This window comes from Thermobia domestica, chromosome 10 (assembly GCF_964235325.1).
Source record: "Thermobia domestica chromosome 10, izTheDome1.hap1.1, whole genome shotgun sequence".
NCBI classification, from domain to species: Eukaryota; Metazoa; Arthropoda; class Insecta; order Zygentoma; family Lepismatidae; genus Thermobia; species Thermobia domestica.
This window is the reverse complement of record NC_137463.1, coordinates 174,723,963-174,743,221: the sequence shown is the minus strand read 5'-3', so window position 1 is coordinate 174,743,221 and position 19,259 is coordinate 174,723,963. Positions and strand designations below refer to the sequence as shown.

The 19,259-nt window shown below is 35.8% G+C and overlaps 1 protein-coding gene across 4 annotated transcripts in view; it reads left to right on the top strand.

The window, feature by feature from the left end:
* The window catches only part of MICU1 (Mitochondrial calcium uptake 1), a 416,685-nt gene that overhangs the window by 30,275 nt on the left and 367,151 nt on the right, over positions 1-19,259 (top strand). For 3 of the 4 annotated variants that reach the window (XM_081728782.1, XM_081728780.1, XM_081728783.1), the window contains exon 4: positions 18,174-18,336. The exons of the other annotated variant lie outside the window; for it this stretch is intronic. In XM_081728782.1, the coding sequence (XP_081584908.1) occupies positions 18,174-18,336 (163 nt within the window). The remainder of the gene's footprint in view (positions 1-18,173; positions 18,337-19,259) is intronic. 4 annotated transcript variants of the gene reach the window in all.

The window sequence follows — 19,259 nt, the reverse complement described above, 5'->3', positions numbered from 1 at the left end:
TTAAAAGATGCCAACATTATTCACAGTACATTATAGGGTGTTCATTTGATCGCCATCGGTACAAACATATTTCTCGAACCTGTTCCATTTGTCCTGCAGAGTCCCTAGGCACATTTCTGGTGGTATTATTGCAGTGCTGTAGTCCTAAATTTTTCAGAGGGTATACGCTGTTTTGTGATCACCTATGATTATCATAAAAGACATAAAAGGCATTAATGAACAATGTAAAATGAATGTATTAATTAATGCAATTAAATTATAGAGGATACATTATTGTTTTATAATCTAAAATCATTTCATGCTATTTTCTCATGACTCATATTTGTACACCTGGTAAGAATGTACAGTAAGAGCAGAAAAGGTGATATATAGTCACTTTATCATTGGAGTCATGGCCCAATTAAATAAATAAATAAACAAACAAACAAAAAAAAAAAAAAGTAGAAGTTACTATACGCTTTGAAGCAGAAGATACACTCTAATGACTAAGATTAAGCAGAGGGTATACGGTGTGTACCACCGTGTACCATCGACTACAGCCCTGTATTATTGCCATGAACAGAGATCGTGTAGCTTAATAGCATACACTTATTCTTTGACAAAATTCCTCATCCAAAAAGTTGGCTTAGGGCAAGATTCAGTAAACGTACTGGCCAAGTTAGAAGTCCTCGTCTGTCAAACCATGGCACTTAAAATGTTGCATTAAGATAAGCAAGAACATTTCGAGCAATGTGCGGTGGAACACGACGCAACTGAAAATATCCCAACTAAGAACTCGGAGTCAAACATTGCATTCTCAGTAGTCTCCGTTAGATCATCATAGTAATTGTTTAATTTTCAAAATAGTATAATTGCTTACCAGACATTGATCTTAAGATTGGCTCTTTTGCGTTCGCGCAGTACGAAGGGATCCTCAGCTTCTCAGACAACAAAGTTATAATTATTTACATGACCCTTGACTTAAAATATCGCCTTACAAGAAAGTAATCCCATTATCCTGCAACCTCCCGTCTTTGCTCAAACTCAATCTGGCAGCCATTTTGTCACCATTCAAACCTTCACCCAAAAGGCAGGAAAATGTAACAATATAATGTTAACATTGAATTACATTGTACATGTCAGGAACAGGTTCGCTACAAAGCCTAAATTTTAATATTTTATTTTCTTCGTTTTTATTTTAACAATTTTTTCGGAAGTATAATCCACATAAAAGCTATGTAGTTATTTTGTTCTCGACCACAAGGAAGTAGTGGGAATTAGAATTAATGTAGATGATTTTGTCTCAATTTATAGCCTTATAAAATAAAATACAGAAAAAAGAAAAACTGAAAGACAGTATCTAGACAATAGTCAAATAAGAACATGGTTTGAAATTGTATTCTCAAATTAGAATAAAGTGTTTATTGTATTGGAATTAACGGCATTTAATTGATTACCATGCCTATTTAAATATCCTGTTAAATATAACTAAAGAAAAGATATATTAAGAAATCGATGAAACAGCCGATTTTCTTGCACATTGTATCCACCAATGGTGCGAATGCAATGAAAGTGAAGGAACCAGAAAATGCAGCTGGGTTGAGAATTCAACCCGTATATTCCGTTTATTATGCCCATACGTTTAACCAGTATACTACCCAGTCCGTATCCAGATTAGCCACAGTATTTCCATTTTGCATTTCATTGAGTTTTAAAGCAAAATATTAGAAGTTTGTGGTATGTAGTATATTAACTAAATAATTACAAGCTTGTTTAGAACATACAGCGTGGTCCGGAAGTGGGCCTACCCCTAATTATTGTTTTCTGACGGTTTTAGGTTTTACCCACATTTGTTTGGTAACATTGCTACCCATGCTCCTTTGTTTTTTGCTGGGTAACAGTTATTTGCAGTGAAGTTGGAGTAATCAACAATGTGTGATCAAAGTCCATATAGCATTCAACAAAGATTAATTGTTGCGGTTTAGCTTCACGAAAGGCGTTACACAGGTGACACGATGGAAAGTGTTAGAGCGAAATTTACAGACCGCCGGAGCTTGGTATTCTTCTGACCACCATGATGAGGCACATGAAAAAATATCTAAAATTGAAGGTTTACCGTCCAATGCATGTAAATGAACTGAGGGACGCTGACATGGATGCGCGGAAAGAGGCATGCAGAACTCTCCTTAAGGCGTTCCCTTCCAAACGATCCTGTGGTGCAGTCCTCTGTGCTTTCTACCGGAGTATGCATTCTCGGAACGTTGTAATGTGGTGTAATGAAAACCCCAGGTTTTACAAAGAAATGGAGAGAAATCCACCTCACGTGATGGTGTGCGTGGAATAAGTGCAACACACATTTTTGGGTCTTACTTCTTCGAAGACAATGTTAATGGACATTCTTACCTGGAGATGGGTAAGAATGAGTGGTTGGTACCTCAACTGGAAGAAAATGGTATCAAAGACACTGTTGTGATACAGCAGGATGGAACACCAGCGTACTTCGCGATTCTAGTGCGCAATTACCTGAATCAGACGTTTCCTGGCCGCTGGATTGGAAGAAGTTGTGCATCTTCACCAGTTCCCTCTGCCTGGCCTCCAAGAAGTCCCGATCTGATGACACCAGACAATGCTCTGTGGGGTTTCATAAAGCAACAAGTAAGAAACACTCAATATCACACAGTGCAGGAATTACGAGCAGCTGTGGAACACGCCTTCACCCTCGTAACTCCGGAGTATCTCCACAAATCATCTGCGAGAACTTGGCGCAGAATTCAGCTGTGTTACGACATGCGTGGTGGTCATACCGACGTTTATGACTCTGAAGACTCTTAAGACTTGAAGGTAACTGTGTACAGACATTCTACCATAACTAACACTATACTGTTGAAACTAAAAGGAAGGGGGTACGCCTACTTCCAGACCACCCTGTACAAGAAATTAAACTCTTGTTTTAAAAATAAACGAATAGGGAATGAAGGCAGTGAGAATGCCTAACAATGTCATACTTAAGAATTCTATAATTTTATAAAAAATTAACGCATTCTTATGCCGGAAATACAAAAATTGTGTCTATTATAATAGGATAGTTTGATGACCAGGGTTGCACCTATTGCATTGTGCAGTCATGATATTTTTTCAACTACTCGATTCTTTTTAGTTTGCTAGTTGCCGCATAAATAGGAAATAATGTGCCTAGACTCTTTAAATATATTTTTAAATTTTTTTCACGTACAAAAGAGTAAACTGTGATGATGATGGCATGTCCACTGTAGATTGCGGAAAATTTGTTTAAGAAAAATAAATTTCTTTTCAAAAGATACTCGCAAATCTGACTTTTAAAGTTACATTTGTCTGAGAAATTGATGCAGCAGTACCACTGCAGACTCCGTGAAAGAATGAAGAATGTACCGTAGTGGTTTGTAGTTAATAAGCATGTTGAAATTAAATCGTAGAATGTGAATAACAAAGCAAACTCAGATAGCTCCAAAACTATGGGACCTACCGTTGTTGGGTCAAGACTTCGCTAGGAAGTAGTATGTGCCGTATCCAAATATCTATGTTTCAAAATCATGTGGTACTTCCGCAACAATTTTTATAGAGGTAGTTGTTGAGTACTTCAAATTAAATGCCCGTAGCCAAACTCTTTGTATGAAAATTATTGCTTGAGTACCTTAGGATTCTGAAACATGTATTTTTGAATGGGGCACATATTAGTTCCTAAGTGAAGTCTTGACCCGACTAGGGTAGATCCCATAGTTTACGAACTATGAACCTTTAAAGTTCATGTTTTCAGTAGCCTATAACTCCGAAACGAAGCATTTGTTCACCCAGGTTGGTGTATACTTTTTGTCTTATCTTGGTGTCAGGAATCACCTCCCAAACGTTGTAAGTGTTGTTTTGAAACACCCTATATATATATATATATATATATATATATATATATATATATATATTAATTACACTTAACGAATTTGTATTGGAAAACTAGTTTACTGTCTTATTTGTTTGATTAGTTTGATACTTAATGTCCATTTCAGCACCGAGGCTGTATGAATGTGTGAAGCATGGTCAGAAACACATGAGTTTCCACTTGGAATCGAGCTCGGGTCTGCAGCGCCATAGCTCTGTACGCTAACCATATAGCTATGAGAGAACTCTGAAATACATTATTTATGAGATATAAACTAATACGTAGATGATAATTAGTTATTGCATCGGAAAATACGTATGTTAAATCTATAATAGTTTATTCCTTAAAAATTTATGTATTTTCTATAAATAAGAAGTACTGGAACTGTCTTATATTAGTTATCAGTATAATACACTGGCCAATCAAAACATAATGACCACCTGCTACCTTTTGACCGAAATCATTGACTCGGAGCAGAGTAGCTTGCCAGACGGCGACAGGCAGGGTTGGCAAAAACCATGTTTTTTATTGAAAAAAACAAACAAACAAACAAAAAAAACAGTTTTTTTTGTTTAAACCTTTTTTTTTTTTTTTTGGTTTAAATAATTTGCTCTATGTATTTATATCACATATGGACAGAGATAAGCTTGTTTCGCCTTGGTGTTAGTATGCAACAACCGGCTTTGTGCTGGAAGGGGTCACATAAGCTTAAAGCGGAATCCAAACCGCTTCTCGGCTTACATCCAAGAGAAATTACCCTCCATTTTAACTCGAAACCGGGACTAATTGGCCACAAATGCGATACGTCTGCCGACTCACTCACGAAGGACTCCTGATAAGAATTCGTTGACTGATCTTTACATATTTGTTAATATAATCGTCAAGAGTCATTAGGACAGAAGGACAAAAAGATAAACAGTTTTACAAGTGGAACCATTATACAGAATTACATATGGACAATTTCAAAGTATTACAGAGTACAGAAGAACTAATTTAGTCCAAGTCAGTTCACTACGACTTTTATTAGTCCAAGTTAAAGAAATATAACGACTTACTTTGCATATCAGTAAGAAAAGTGAACAAAAATACGAATTATTTGAGTCCACTTTGGCTCTGACCCATTTATACAAAAATAGTTACCAAAGATTCTTGTTATTCAATAATTGCCTCCAGTGGGGTTTATATGACCCCCCCTCACCCAAAAAGTACGGTATTTCGATGTATTTTATCAATAGTAAACATTATTAAAATAAAACAATGTTTAGAATTTTCCTTTGGTTGCATAACAATAATAACAAACTATTAAAAAAATCACAAAAGAAACATCCATAAAGTTACATAAAAAAAAGTTGCTTTTGTAGTATAATCTCTTTGAGTAAAGAATGGGGAATTTAGGTCTGAATGTAGTACGAATAATATATGAGAGTGAAACGTGATAACCCACAAATATGTGTTCATCAAGATTTTACTAATATTTACACTTTTACGAACATTTTTCGTTTTTTGGTTTAAACCAGTTTTTTTTTTTTTTTTTTTAAAAAAAGAAAAAAACACCTGGTTTAAACCAGCCAACCCTGGTGACAGGGATTTCATTGGATCAGTTAACCGCACGTCATCATCGATAACGACTGGAGTGGGCACGTGCCGATCGTCATTGGACCGCAGAAAAATGGCACAACGTTCATGGTCCACGATACTGTCTTCATTACATTGACTGGATCAGAATCCATCGTCTTACAGGGGAACAGCTGTTCAAGACGTGCACAGTAGGTGGCTTCATGATGATTTGTGGAACGTTCGTGTTGTCTTTAATAGGCCCAGTAATACGTGTGGAGGGCACCATGATGACTCCTATCTATCGGCAAGTCATTGGTAATCACGTGTGCCCACTCATGTATGCCATATTTCCAACTGGAAATGGAATCTTTCAGGAGGATATTTCTCCTTGGTACGAGGTCAACGTTGTGCTGCATTGGTTCAAGGAGCACAGTGGTGAATTTCAATTGCTGCAATGATCTCCGAATTCATCCAATCTTAACCCAATTGAACACCTGGAGATGTCATTGAACGTGAGACACGAACTCATTGACCCCCTCCAAACACCATGTGCGTGGGTTTTCTTGGGGTTATCCTGTTTCCTCCCACTTTCTTCATTCCACCATTTCATTCATTACTCATCATCACCGTCTCCTTTAGCGTAACCGGCATAAGCGTGGGACGTAAAACTCAAAGATTTCATTTCCTTTTCGTCGACCCCCTCCGCGGGATTTATAGGAATTAAGTGACTTGCGTGCACAGATGTGCACCATGCCTTCAGCCATATTCCATGCCAAATAGCATTGGTGCTGTCCTGCGAGCCAGAGATGAGCTGCTCCCCAAGTAGAGTGCAAGTTTTTTGTAATTGTACTTAAAATCTCATAAATAATGTATTTTGACAGCAGGTAGGAGAAAGGAAACAGTTTCTGAGGACAAGGACTATTGACGAAAACCTCGAAAACTACAACATACACTAATTTTAGCGAATTTGACGCAGAACTATATTGTAGGGTTCTTTTTATCTAGAGTCATACATATTAATATATAAGATACCTGGAAGAGGTCCGTCATATATGCACGTAATGCCATTTCTTACCGATACATTTTTTTTTTTAAATAACTAAAAACATCGTCTCATAACACGAATATTCGTAACAACTTATTTAAACTTCAACATAGATCGCGATGCACAAAACATTCAATTTTCATTTTTCTGATTTTTTCTTTTTTCTCTTTCACTGCATCTTCTATAATATCTCTCAAATATATTTTTTAAATTAATCCTTAAACATTTTTGTCCATTTTTAAAAATATCTTTTAATCATATCTCTGTGAACTCAAGAGAACACAAAATCATGAAATGAAAATTTAACTGTTACATATTTGAAGAACTTCCACAAATGAAAGACAACACAGAAAGGGGAAGATTTGAATCGATTTTTATTGAAACAGGAAAATGCAAAATTAAAACTCAAATCAAGGACAGTTAGACAAGATGTGTATTCTCATATTAAATATTTTAAAGAAATGGCAGCATGGATACTTAAGAGTTGTCTGTCAAGGCGAGTTTTACACGTTTCGCATCGAATTATGGAGCATATGCTGCTACAGTCGTCAGCAGCACACACGCCCTACGTGTTTTTTGTCAATAACTTCGAACGATGTGGTGTATGTGATCTGGCAATACTGTAGTCAATTTGACAAGACTGTAAAAAGCAGTGTATAGGATAGTGAACAAGAAGGAGCGATTGTAGGTTAGCTTAAGTGTTACTAAAAGTAACAAATAATAAATGTCACTTATCCATGTTAATTAGTAAGCATAACCTGGAACCCGTAAGAAAAGAACATAAAAATATAATATAGAGTTGTTCAATAGAAAAAGATAAATAGTGGGTACCAGGTTAAATTGTTGAATTGGAACAAGCTCCTAGATCGTATTTGGTTAAGGGTAATGATAACAGCTCATACTACATAAATAAAATTCATGTAAGGAAGTTATGAAATATTTCTAGACTTAGTAGTGTAACAGAGGGAGTGGGAATGACTTTGTATATTATCGAACTTAATGTACAAAGTACTGAAAAAATATCACAGCAAAACAATGATTATGAGCTCTCATGTGGCCATATGATTAGCATACGCGTCTTCGGCGTGGATTCGATTCTCGGCGGAGCTCATGTGATTCGGATTCCACGTTAAGCTGTAGGTCCATGTCTCATTTAGCCTCTCTGCTGAACGGGCCGCTAAACTTAATCAATCCATCCATTCAAAACAATGAACAATAATTGCAAATAGTCCTGTATATAGTTCAAAAAAATTAAGAATATCTAACAGGCATGTAAAAAAACTATTTGTGGAAAAACTATCCTAGGAGCTACGTTTCAGACAGGTGCATGTCCAGCTGAAACAGATTTTGGCAATATAGAAAAAAATCCTCTACGCTCATCATGGATTACATGCAAACTACAATTTTTCACGTAATAAAATCTAGAGACAGATATATTTCTAGTTGCAACTGTGTATTGTATTCGATGGAGATGCAAAGGAAAAATAATATTCTATTGAAATCTCAATTTGGAATTTTTTATGACATGTACCCTTTTGGTTGGCACCTCCTCATATGTACAATATAACTTTGTAATGATGGGGAAGGTGTAATGTACGCATGTGATCTAGCAACATTGTAGTCAATCTGGCAAGACTGTAATCACTACACAAGACAGTGAACAAGGAGGCGAAAGTGTAGGTTAGCTTAAATGTAACGAATACACCTGTGGTAGTAAATAATCAATCTGTATTTGCTGCGTAAGTCCAGTCATAAAAGTTAAAAAGCTTTCTCCGTAAAACATTTAAAACGTTTTTTATAACTCTTGGTAGGGAAGACCTTGATACATAATTTAAAACTTCAGGTATTTGCCAACAGTGTAAGGCGCTTAATAAACTTAAACAGATTTTACAAAGTACAATGTTTGCAATCCCATTTTTATCAAAAGTACTATTTAGGACAACGCCTTTTACGCAGCAAACACAAAATCAATTGTCTTTGTCAGTTAATAATCATAATCAGTAGGGTGGGCTGAGGAAACTTTTATTCTTCGGTTTTCGCTTATGGAGAAAGGTACCATTGGTAGCACTAACTTCACACAAAAGATTAGAGATTTTTAGGGTAACTCCTTGATTTGCCTAGAATGCTTTGAGTTTCGCTAAAACACTGATTTTTAATTTTTTAAACTTCTTCTTCTTCTTCTTCTTCTTCTTCTTATTATTATTATTATTATTATTATTATTATTATTATTATTATTATTATTATTATTATTATTATTATTATTATTATTATTATTATTATTATAGCTGCATGTTATAATAGCTGCGATTTTTAGAAAGCTAAAATTAAGGAACTTGAAGATAATAGTAAAAATAAAAACATCCGGGACATGTATAGGGGGATCAGCGAATTTAAGAAAAGCTATCAACCTCGTGTTTATATATTAAAGAAATCTGACGGTACAGTTCTCACAGATACGGATAGCATCATAAGTAGATGGAAAGATTTCTTTGACGCTTTTGCTTAACACGCAACCGAAAACTAGTGTGCATGGAGAAAAGGAGATACACACCGCAGAACCGTATATTCCAGAACCCAACCGAATAGAAGTAGAAACCGCTATAAAGAAATTAAAGAAACACAAATCTCCAGGTGTAGATGAAATTCCGGCTGAGTTAATTTTAGCTGGAGGCGAAAAATTGTGGAACAAGATACACAAACTCATTCTCCTTATCTGGAACAAGGAAGAATTGCCACAAGAGTGGAAAGAATCAATCATTGTTCCAATTCACAAGAAAGGCGACAAAACTGATTGTAATAACTATCGAGGCATTTCTCTTCTGTCAACATCCTATAAAATCCTTTCAAATATTCTATTAGCAAGATTGACCCCATACGCAGATGAAATTATTGGAGATTATCAGTGCGGATTTAGATGAAATCGATCAACAATCGACCAAATATTTACCATTCGCCAAATACTCGAAAAAAAAAGTGGGAATACAATACCCCGGTACATCAGCTATTTATTGATTTTAGAAAGGCGTACGACTCGGTTAGGGGAGAAACATTATACAACGGTCTTACAGAACTTGGAATACCGAGAAAGCTAATTAGATTAATTAAGATATGTTTAAATGAATCCCAAAGTAAAGTCCGGGATTGTCTACGAGCTTTCACGTCGAAAATGGCCTGAAACATGGATATGCGTTATCCCCATTATTATTTAACTTTGTTCTGGAATACGCTATAAGGAAAATCAAAGAGGCCTAGAGTTGAACGGTATTCACCAGGTTATGGCATATGCTGATGATGTAAATTTAATAGGAGATGATAGGAGAACAATAGAAAAAAATGCAGAAATCTTATTAAACGCTTGCAGGGACATGGGTCTAGAAGTAAATGCAGAGAAAACTAAATACATGGAAGTGCGTCGGGACCGTAATACAGCAAATTATAGATGCGTTAAAATATTAAATAATACTTTTATTATTATTATTATAAAATTGCGTTATTATTATTATTATAAAATTGAAAACAACTCGTACATTACAGCGCCTTTGTGTAAACGATAAACGTGCCGTTGCTTTCTTTGTGCGTTGTTATTAGGACGATTTTACGAATGGCTTGTGCAAAGGCCCATTGCCGTGCAAAGATAAGCGCTAGTGTGAAAAGTAGCTCTTTTGTCTACACGTCCTTTTTGTGCTTAAGTCTCTACACTAACAAGTTGCAATGTTGAAGAGAAAGGATTCCTCATTTCGAACGAATTCTTCGTGAGTTTTCTTCTTTTACGTCCGTATGCTTAAGAACTTCTTTACTGATCGACGCTTGTAATATAGTTCTTATCTTTGCATTAGTAGTCCGTTTGGAAACTACGTATGGATGCCTTTATCCAGTATTTCAGTAAGCTTTTCATTGCTCATCTTAACAATACCATCTATGAGTTTGATATGACGATTGTCATCTATGTCGTGTCGCAGACAACAGTAGTGGCACATGATGTCATCATAAGTTGACAATTGTAAGTCTCAATTCACACGGTACCCCCAAAAGGCTACTTTTTACATTACCGCGTGTCCGTACATGACAATGACTTTTTACACTGTAAAATCGTCTTATAACAACGCTCAAAACAAAGTAATGGCACGTTAGTCATTAATTAATACATAAAAGCATGTATCACACGAGAAAAATTTCTTACGTGCTCACTGAACAAATATCGCAGTCTGAGTGCAGGAGAACACCCTGCTTAGCTGATTTCATTGAAAAACATCGTTCCACCAGTGCTGCTAACAATATTTGGGGTAGGTCCCTACAACTAAGTTAGTGTCGCTACTTTTCTGCAAAAAGACCCTGCGAAAATCTTAACTTAAATATTAATACATGATCATATATTACAAATGTCATTATAGATAATTTCCATACATAAAATAATGTATTTTTATTCATTAGAGATTCTTTATGCATGCTGAAGTCTCCTTATGTTTTTCTGAAAACATTGAAAGGAGAGATTGTACTTCACATACAGCTTCTTTTTTCTTCCAGTATAATTGTATTTCACATACAGCATTTTTTCAGTATAACTGAGTTCGAATCTCTTGAAAAACAAGAGAATCTCTATAGTACTTTAATTGTGAAGAGATACGAGTATATACGAGTATGTATTGATCTCTTATGTTACATATTTTATGGTCTCTTGCTTGCTCCTTCAGCGAGGGATTTATAGCTGAAGCAGCTCTGAATTAAGAAGCTCGGCCCCAATTTTGTTTTTCATCTTCGTTTTAGTGTCATTCAACATAGAGGAAGTTCAATACAGTCAGCTCAGATTCTACGGTATTTTTCTTCCTCTTTCTCAGAAGTTAGGATCTGAATCGATCGAAACCAGGATTGATAACTTAGGTACAATTTCAGTTTGTCATGATTTTGTGAAGCACGATAACATTGATCAATTAATATTACCAATATGTCGGTTAATTGCACTTTATTTTAACTCGTTGAGTTTCTTTTTTATAAATCCCTGCGTTTCCTACAAATTTACGAAATCCATCCCTACGGTTAAGAATAATGTCTGAAAGTCCCTACTTGTAGGGACATGTCCCTACAGTTGACAACATTGCATTCCATCCCGTTCTGCACTATTTTCCATTTCCAGATTTGTAATTAGGGTGTGCTGCCGACGTCACCCCAAAATAAGATACATTTACCATATATACACCTAAAAATATGACACGCATCGAATAGGACAAATGAACTAAGTAATTTTCAGGAACACAAACAGACAAAAGAAAGAAACCACCAGGAAATCGAGACAATACTTAGCTTTTCCTATTTATACGCGATTAGGCGATTAAAAAATCAGCTAATTTAGAAGACACATAATTCCTAAATAGTACTTAATTGAAGCTTATATAGGCGTTTGGAATACTAAACGTGAATGTACACGTACATACAACTAATAAATTAAAATAACTTATTGTTAATTTTCTTTTTTAAATGGCATTTCAGCGAAATTTCAAGGCATTCTCGGCAAATCAAGGAATTAACGTAAATATCCAAAATTTTATGTGTAAGCTTACCACCTTTTCCGCACTACCCATTATCAAAAATCGAAAAGTTTTTTTTTTTTTTGCTCATGCTAATAACCAACAATGAAAATTTAATACAAACAAGATGCTCAATTTTAATCTATTTATCTATACTGCAGAGTGAAAATTTCTCAGTTCAAAACTACAAACTGTGTTCCAGTTTGTTCAATTCGTATGGATATTATTGACAAAAGGGTATTTGTACTGACTTTTGCTGCTGACTATACAATGAAGGAACATGGAAAAATGTGGCTGTTGGATTGGCGGGCACTCAAATCCAATTCAATCTCTCACTCGGACTCCAAACCAGGCTTCTAGTCTCGACAATCACACGACCAATTTTTTTTTTTTTTTTTGGGGGGGGGGTCATTATACCATTGTTGTGTGTCTTATCCCAAAATTGAACACAGTTTTTTTTTTAAGAAAACACAAAATTGAAAGTAAAAGAACGACAATTTAAAATAAAAAATATGTAACAAAGTACTGTAGTGTACTGTCGCACTGTCTTTTCTTCCCCCTCACATCTTCGTCTTTTTGTTCCTCTTCATCATTGTAGCCAAGGACATTACTAACGTCACACCTACGAAAGATTTAATGAAAGTCTGTTTATTTACTTTTGACTAAGATGTCTTAACCCAATCGCACACAAATATGGTTGTACGTTGGAAAGCGAGCGCGCAAGGCTTTATAAGAAAGGATGCACAACAGTCCGTATCTTCACTAAATAAAATGTATTCCATTTTTAAGGCCTATTTTAAAGAGGAAAAAAGAATGTGTTTCTTATACATCGGAGAATATGGTATTAAACAATTCCATGCGTACAACACAACAATATTGCAATATCTAGTATTGTTGGATCGCTTCTAGAAATTGTCAACAGATGGCTGGTCAGTAGGGATTTCAGGAATGAAATGTCAGAGCATAAGGAAACTGGCCGGATAGAGCACCCACTCGGCACTGGGAGATATGGCTTTCAATCGTCTCCAGTCCAGCAACAAGAATTTTCTATGTTCCATTATTGTTCTGTGCTTACTGCCTACTGGTACTTAATATGTATGAAATAATCCAAATTTTAAAAAGGAAACGCCATAGCCTATCAATTTGTGCGTTACACTAATTTCTAATAGTAAACAGTCTCAGTAGTAGATGTCATTACATGCGCTCCCTGTCGTCAATACAGGGCTGTCGAGGTAAATCCGGAAAATGAAATGCAAGTACGAAAGCCCTTATAACTGAGAAAATAATGATTTATTTTCTGCACAACGTGGCACAAAACTGTAAGACACTTGTTCAGAAAGGAATCTACTCGATGTAACCGCCTTCAACTTGTACAACACGCCCAAGTTTGCCTCGGAACCGGCTACACGCACGTTTTACCTCCTCCTTATCCATGTTGGTCATCACCTCCGTGATACGCCCTCGCAGTGCGTCCTTCGTGTTGTGGGGCTTGCGTTGACCTTTTCTGCGACGGCGCCCCAAAAGTAATAATCAAGGGGGTTGCAGTCTGGGCTAGACGGTGGCCAAAGATCGAGTGACCATTGGTAGGACACATTGGTGTGGAGCCACGCCTGAGTTTTCCTTGCTTTGTGCGCAGGTGCTGAGTCCTGCTGAAACACGTAATCCCTTCCAGCAGCCACAACAGTCGTCAGAACGTCAATGTAAACGTCAGTGTTGATTTTGAGGCCTTCTTTGAAGAAATGCGGTGGCATAACATCCTCTTCGCAGCTTATGACTCCCAAAACCATGACTGATGCTGGAAATTTGGTGTGCATGACGGTACGCACTTCTGAAGGATCTTGACAAAGCCACCTGTCATTTTGGCAATTGCATACTCTTGCGTTTTCTTGTCCGAACTACTCGATTATCTCCGTGATTTTCCGGCGCGAAGTGACTCAAGTATCGCAGCTCTTCTGTCCTGCTCCCGGCTCATGTTTGCACAGCTTGCCACGTGCTTGTACCTCACTGACTCCTAAGGGCAGGCACCACACTAGAAAACTGGAATCCTCAAGGTCACACGTTATACCCGTTAGAGGACGGCCTTGAAACATATTCCGGATTTACCTCGACAGCTCTGTAGATGTCGGTAGCATGCAGGCAATTTGCAGATTTACAACTATTGTGGTGGTTTAATTAAAACTGTATTGAATTATTTCAAAGTGCATAGTGATGAACGTGAATATGAAAATGCTCTGCTTTTTATTATTAGGACAAGGGTCGTAACCATATTTAGGTTTGAGTATTAATGTTAGTGTAACGCGTTTTGGTTGGTGGACGAATTTAAAAAAAAAGAAAAAAGAAAAAAGAAAGAAACAATTAGAGCTTTTAATTAAGCACGGTTTTATCCTATATTATACAACGGACAGGAGGCTTGGGCGCAGCAATTACTAGTTTAAATGATAGCACATTCGATACATATTTTTAAAAAAATGCAATTAACACCCTACTGATTTCTTTCTTCAATTCTTATATCTGCTTTCTAATTCCATCTTTTTCTTCGAGAGAACCCAACCAAAAATATAGAATTTTTAAATTAATAATCAGAGAAGACCTCCCTAATGGTTAGCGATGCGCCTTCGGTGCGATAAGCTCGGGTTCAATCTTCGACGAGAGCTCATGTGGTTCGGATCCCACGTTAAGCTATAGGTCCACGTCTTATGTAGCCTCACTGCTAAAAGGAACGCTAAATTTAAACGAAACAAAAAATATCTAGGAATGATATTTGGACACTAAAAACATGGAAAATAGGCATTTATAATACAATTAGTAGGCCTAAAGTATACATTAAAATTTAACTCGAGGTAATGAAGATAAATATTCAATAGAATATAAAAATTGAGAAATTAACTTCTTTATAGTGTTTAGATAATCTAGAAACATACCTGACCATAGTTTGTAGAAATCATATTCTTGCAAGGAAAGAGAATGAAATTCTTTACATGTATATCTAATAAATAAATAAATAAATAAAAACATTCACATTATCGCTTCTTATAGAAATCCAAAATTTTTCAGTACAAATAGCATTCCGAAGTTTCATAGCAGTTTACACACAGTCCAAAGAAATAAATTAATGGACAAATCCGAAAGAAATTATTGGATCAATTATTAAATATATATATTTTAATTTATACATTTTGGCGGTCCGTCATAGGGAATCATTAATTGGGATTCCATATGATGATAAAGTATTTCTTTAAGGTATGAGTTGATATGCTAAATTTGGTCTTTTCTAGTCCAACATATTTGTTTTAAAATCCAAAATGAGATTTTTATTTCCACAGAAGTAATCGGGACATTTAAAACACGCAAGAATATGGAGATTAGATTCATTTTATACATTTTTTTTTTACCTTTGAGCACCTATCCAATTGTCTGTATAATTATATATAAATTAGTTTACATTATTTTCAAAATCCTTGGAACCAGCAGAAACCTTTACGCGTAAAACAAGATACTTACATAGTTATTCCATTGAAGTCCTGATTTTGAAGAAAATGCAATATTTAGGCAGTGATGTATGGAATATAGAGCGAAATAAGCTAAATAGTCAAAAATAAGCTTTGCTGATATTGAAGCGTGTTCATTTTTATCACATCTCTAAGATAAATGAACAAGCATGTTGCCTAATGACCTTTCTCGATCTTTCACATACTTCTCTTTTCCAGAACATAACTCAGCCTTACCTGTCCACCTAATTTTTTAATGCCTACATTTTGGGAACTTCGTAAAATCATCGCCTTTTCGTAGTATCCAGATTTTGGTTCCGTACAGTGAAGAAGCATGGCTGCAAGCATCATTACCAGTCAGAAATGGAGGTCTTGGAATCCGTCGCGCCACGTATTTGGCTATTCCGTCTCTTTCTATAGTTAAAGACAACTGATTGGAACCCTCCTTCAGAGGAAAGAGGATGAAGTCACTGACCCCGATGTGCTGGACTGCATAGCCAAATGGTCAAATTTAGTTGGGTCAGAACCTCCGGCTCCTGAAAGTCGAAATAATCAGTCGGTCTGGAATGAGCTCATAATAAATTACCGCTTGGTTTCATTATTGCAGAACCCTAATGACATCGAAGATAAGTCCAGGTTACTTGCTGTCATGTTCCCTGAAAACGGTGCATGGCTTCAAGCTCTACCATTATCTTCTCTCGGTCTACACCTAGACAATGAAAGCTTCCCAGTATCCGTCGCCCTTCGACTAGGAGCAAATATATGCGAGCCTCACCATTGCCCAAGTTGCAACTCTGTCGTAGATAAAAGATGTTTGCACGGCATGTCATGCAAAAGCAGTGCCGGCAGATATTCACGCCATTCGAATGTGAATGACATCATTTTGAGAGCCTTAACATCCGCAGGAGTGCCAGCAGTGAGAGAACCAATTGGTTGCAGCCGTTCATACGGGAAAAGGCCGGATGGTATGACTTTAGTGCCCTGGAAGCAAGGAAATACTTTGATATGGGATTTCACTTGCTCAGACACTTATGCTCCCTCCAATCTACAATATTCATGGACAAAAGCAGGCCTTATCGCCGCATGAAGAGCAAAAGAGAAAAGAAATAAATATATTAATCTCCTAGATAAGTATTGGTTTGTTGCAATAACAATTGAATCTAGTGGATCCTGAAATCAAGAGGGCGCTAAATTCATTAATGAAATTGGCAAACGTACATCCATTAAATCTGGAGACACTCGAGCTAAATCTTTTCTAATTCAACGTATTAGCATGGCCATTCAACGAGGGAACGTAGCCGCCATTATGGGAACGTTACCCTCCGGTAAAGAATTAGAAGAGATCTTTCTTTTAAAATTCCTGTCGACGATTAGTATTCTAACAGCATTGAAATTTTGGAAAGAAAGTTAGAGAATTATAGCATACATCTGCGCCCCAAATCTTCTGGGAGTCAAAGCGTTAGGCAATTCATTGAACAGTACTATGTTAACCGGAAGAAAACCAATTCTGGTTTTCCAGTTCTCAGCGGAGAACACGGCAGCTCAAATGCAATGTCCTATTGCAAATAAGAACTTGGAGAGAAAAGTAGCATGGCTTTGGAGATCTCGAAGGCAAAAGACGTTCCGGGGAAAGCGGAGTTAGTATCAACAGTTTAACTGCATTTGAAAGTACTTTGATAATATTATTGTCATCGTTCTCTTCTTGAATCATTTTTATTATTTTAAAAATCCCAGTCATTGTTAACTTAACTAGAAATATTTAAATTCAAAATTTACATTCTGTAAGTTGTTTGTATTGTTTAATTAGAAATAAATAAACATATATTGTTGTGAATTGAATAATATCTTAAACGTTAACAAAAAAAAAAAAAAAAAACGCTAATGTTTAATTACTAATTAATACGGTGGGATGCATATCTATTAATAGTAAGTAAGACTTCTCGTACGTTGATACCCAAAAGCGCACAGTACCTGCGAATGGTTTCAAAGCACCCCTTAATTCTTCCTTAGTGCATCTGGAACGGATGAAGGGTAATTCTACAGTACAGTAATAAGTTGATTGATCGTTTTTATGTACAAATGTTATTACACAGCAAATAGTTCTTTGTATATATATATATATATATATATATATATATATATATATATATATAGATAGATAGATAGATAGATAGAGAGAGAGAGAGAGAAAGAGAGAAAGAAAATAAATAAATGTTTAAAGTTTAAAACATTTCTGTCGACGTATATTACAATTCATCAGTTTGCTGTCTTTTGCAGTTAAAAATTTATTCCAATTGAATTGATTTTTTTTTTTTTTTTGATCTTACATAGAAGTGCGTATTAATTACCCATAAACTAGGAAGAGAAGAAAATCTTCTATAGAAGTACAGACTTACCCCATCACTTTTATTGTACAAAATGGACAAGCAAAGAATTTCATACATCATATCTTTTGTGTAACTAGTTTTCTTGAGATGCGCTGAGGAAGAGATAAATTATTCACATATTTTGTGTTTTCGGACGTTTTAACGTATGAAAGTTCTTATTTACCGTTGCTACTGATGTCTATAGAAAAGCATTTTTATTCTTGGTGTTAAAGTCCTTGTTAATTTATGTTTTTGAAAAAGGTATAAACATTTATTGAAGTATTGAATGAAGGTATTATTTACAGGTCATTGAGTACGAAAACAGGATACGTGCATATTCAACACCTGATAAAATTTTTCGGTATTTTGCCACTGTAAAGCTTTGTGTTCAGCATGGACCATGCGAAGTGTATATGACACCCGACGATTTTCTGCGTTCTATCACTCCTGGAATGAAACAACCAGATGGTAAGCTAGATAAGGAAAGGATGCTAATTACGTGCTTTGTGGAGCAAGCTACTTTTATTAATAATTAACAATTTTTCTATTTTCTGGTGAAGAGTCACTAATAAGCTTCAAGTTAACCAATGGCCTTAATATGTTGTTCTTCTCTGTATTGAAAAAGATCTGAGTGGAGCGTTACTAGTGTTTCTAATAATAAAATGCTAGTGGACCCTTGTTTGAATACTACTAATATAGGTAACTTTTGCTCTTGAAAGGAAAGAAATGAAGCTGTATTTGTAATGCCACCGTTACATTATTTGAACTACAGTATCCGTTAATCAAAAGCTGTGGATATTTGGTCTCAACTGTTGGGCTTTAAAGTTGGAAGATCTTGAATATAGAAATTTGTGGATGAGCGACTAGGTAGACCATATAGTTTTTATCCTGATATCCAATGGAAAAAAGCAACTAAACACTGCAAAATTATGTTCATCCAGTATATGAAAGATGCCAACGAGCCACTATTAAGGATTGGCCAGATTTTATAATTAAAATCGCTAATGAGATATAAGACCAGAATGTTCCAAAACTTCAAACTGACTGGAGATTGACTGCGCACTGTAAAGATTCAGTTAAGAGATATTGGTGATAGGGTTACTGTATAATCGAAAGAGAAGGATAAAGCTGAATGTTTGAAGATTAATCAGAATGGTTTGTTTATTTTTGAGATACAAGCAGAGATTAAATTCAGTTTTTAGACTGAAAATTACCCATGGCGATGAAATTAGATATCAATGATTTATCATATACTGCAAGATCAGTAACACATGCAAAGATTTGAAATAATTCTTCTAAAGGACTGTATTCTTTTGCAATCAGGCTAATTAAACGTAGAGTTCGTCGATTTTGAATGAGAATCGTGTACTGCATTTCGTACTGTACATTCC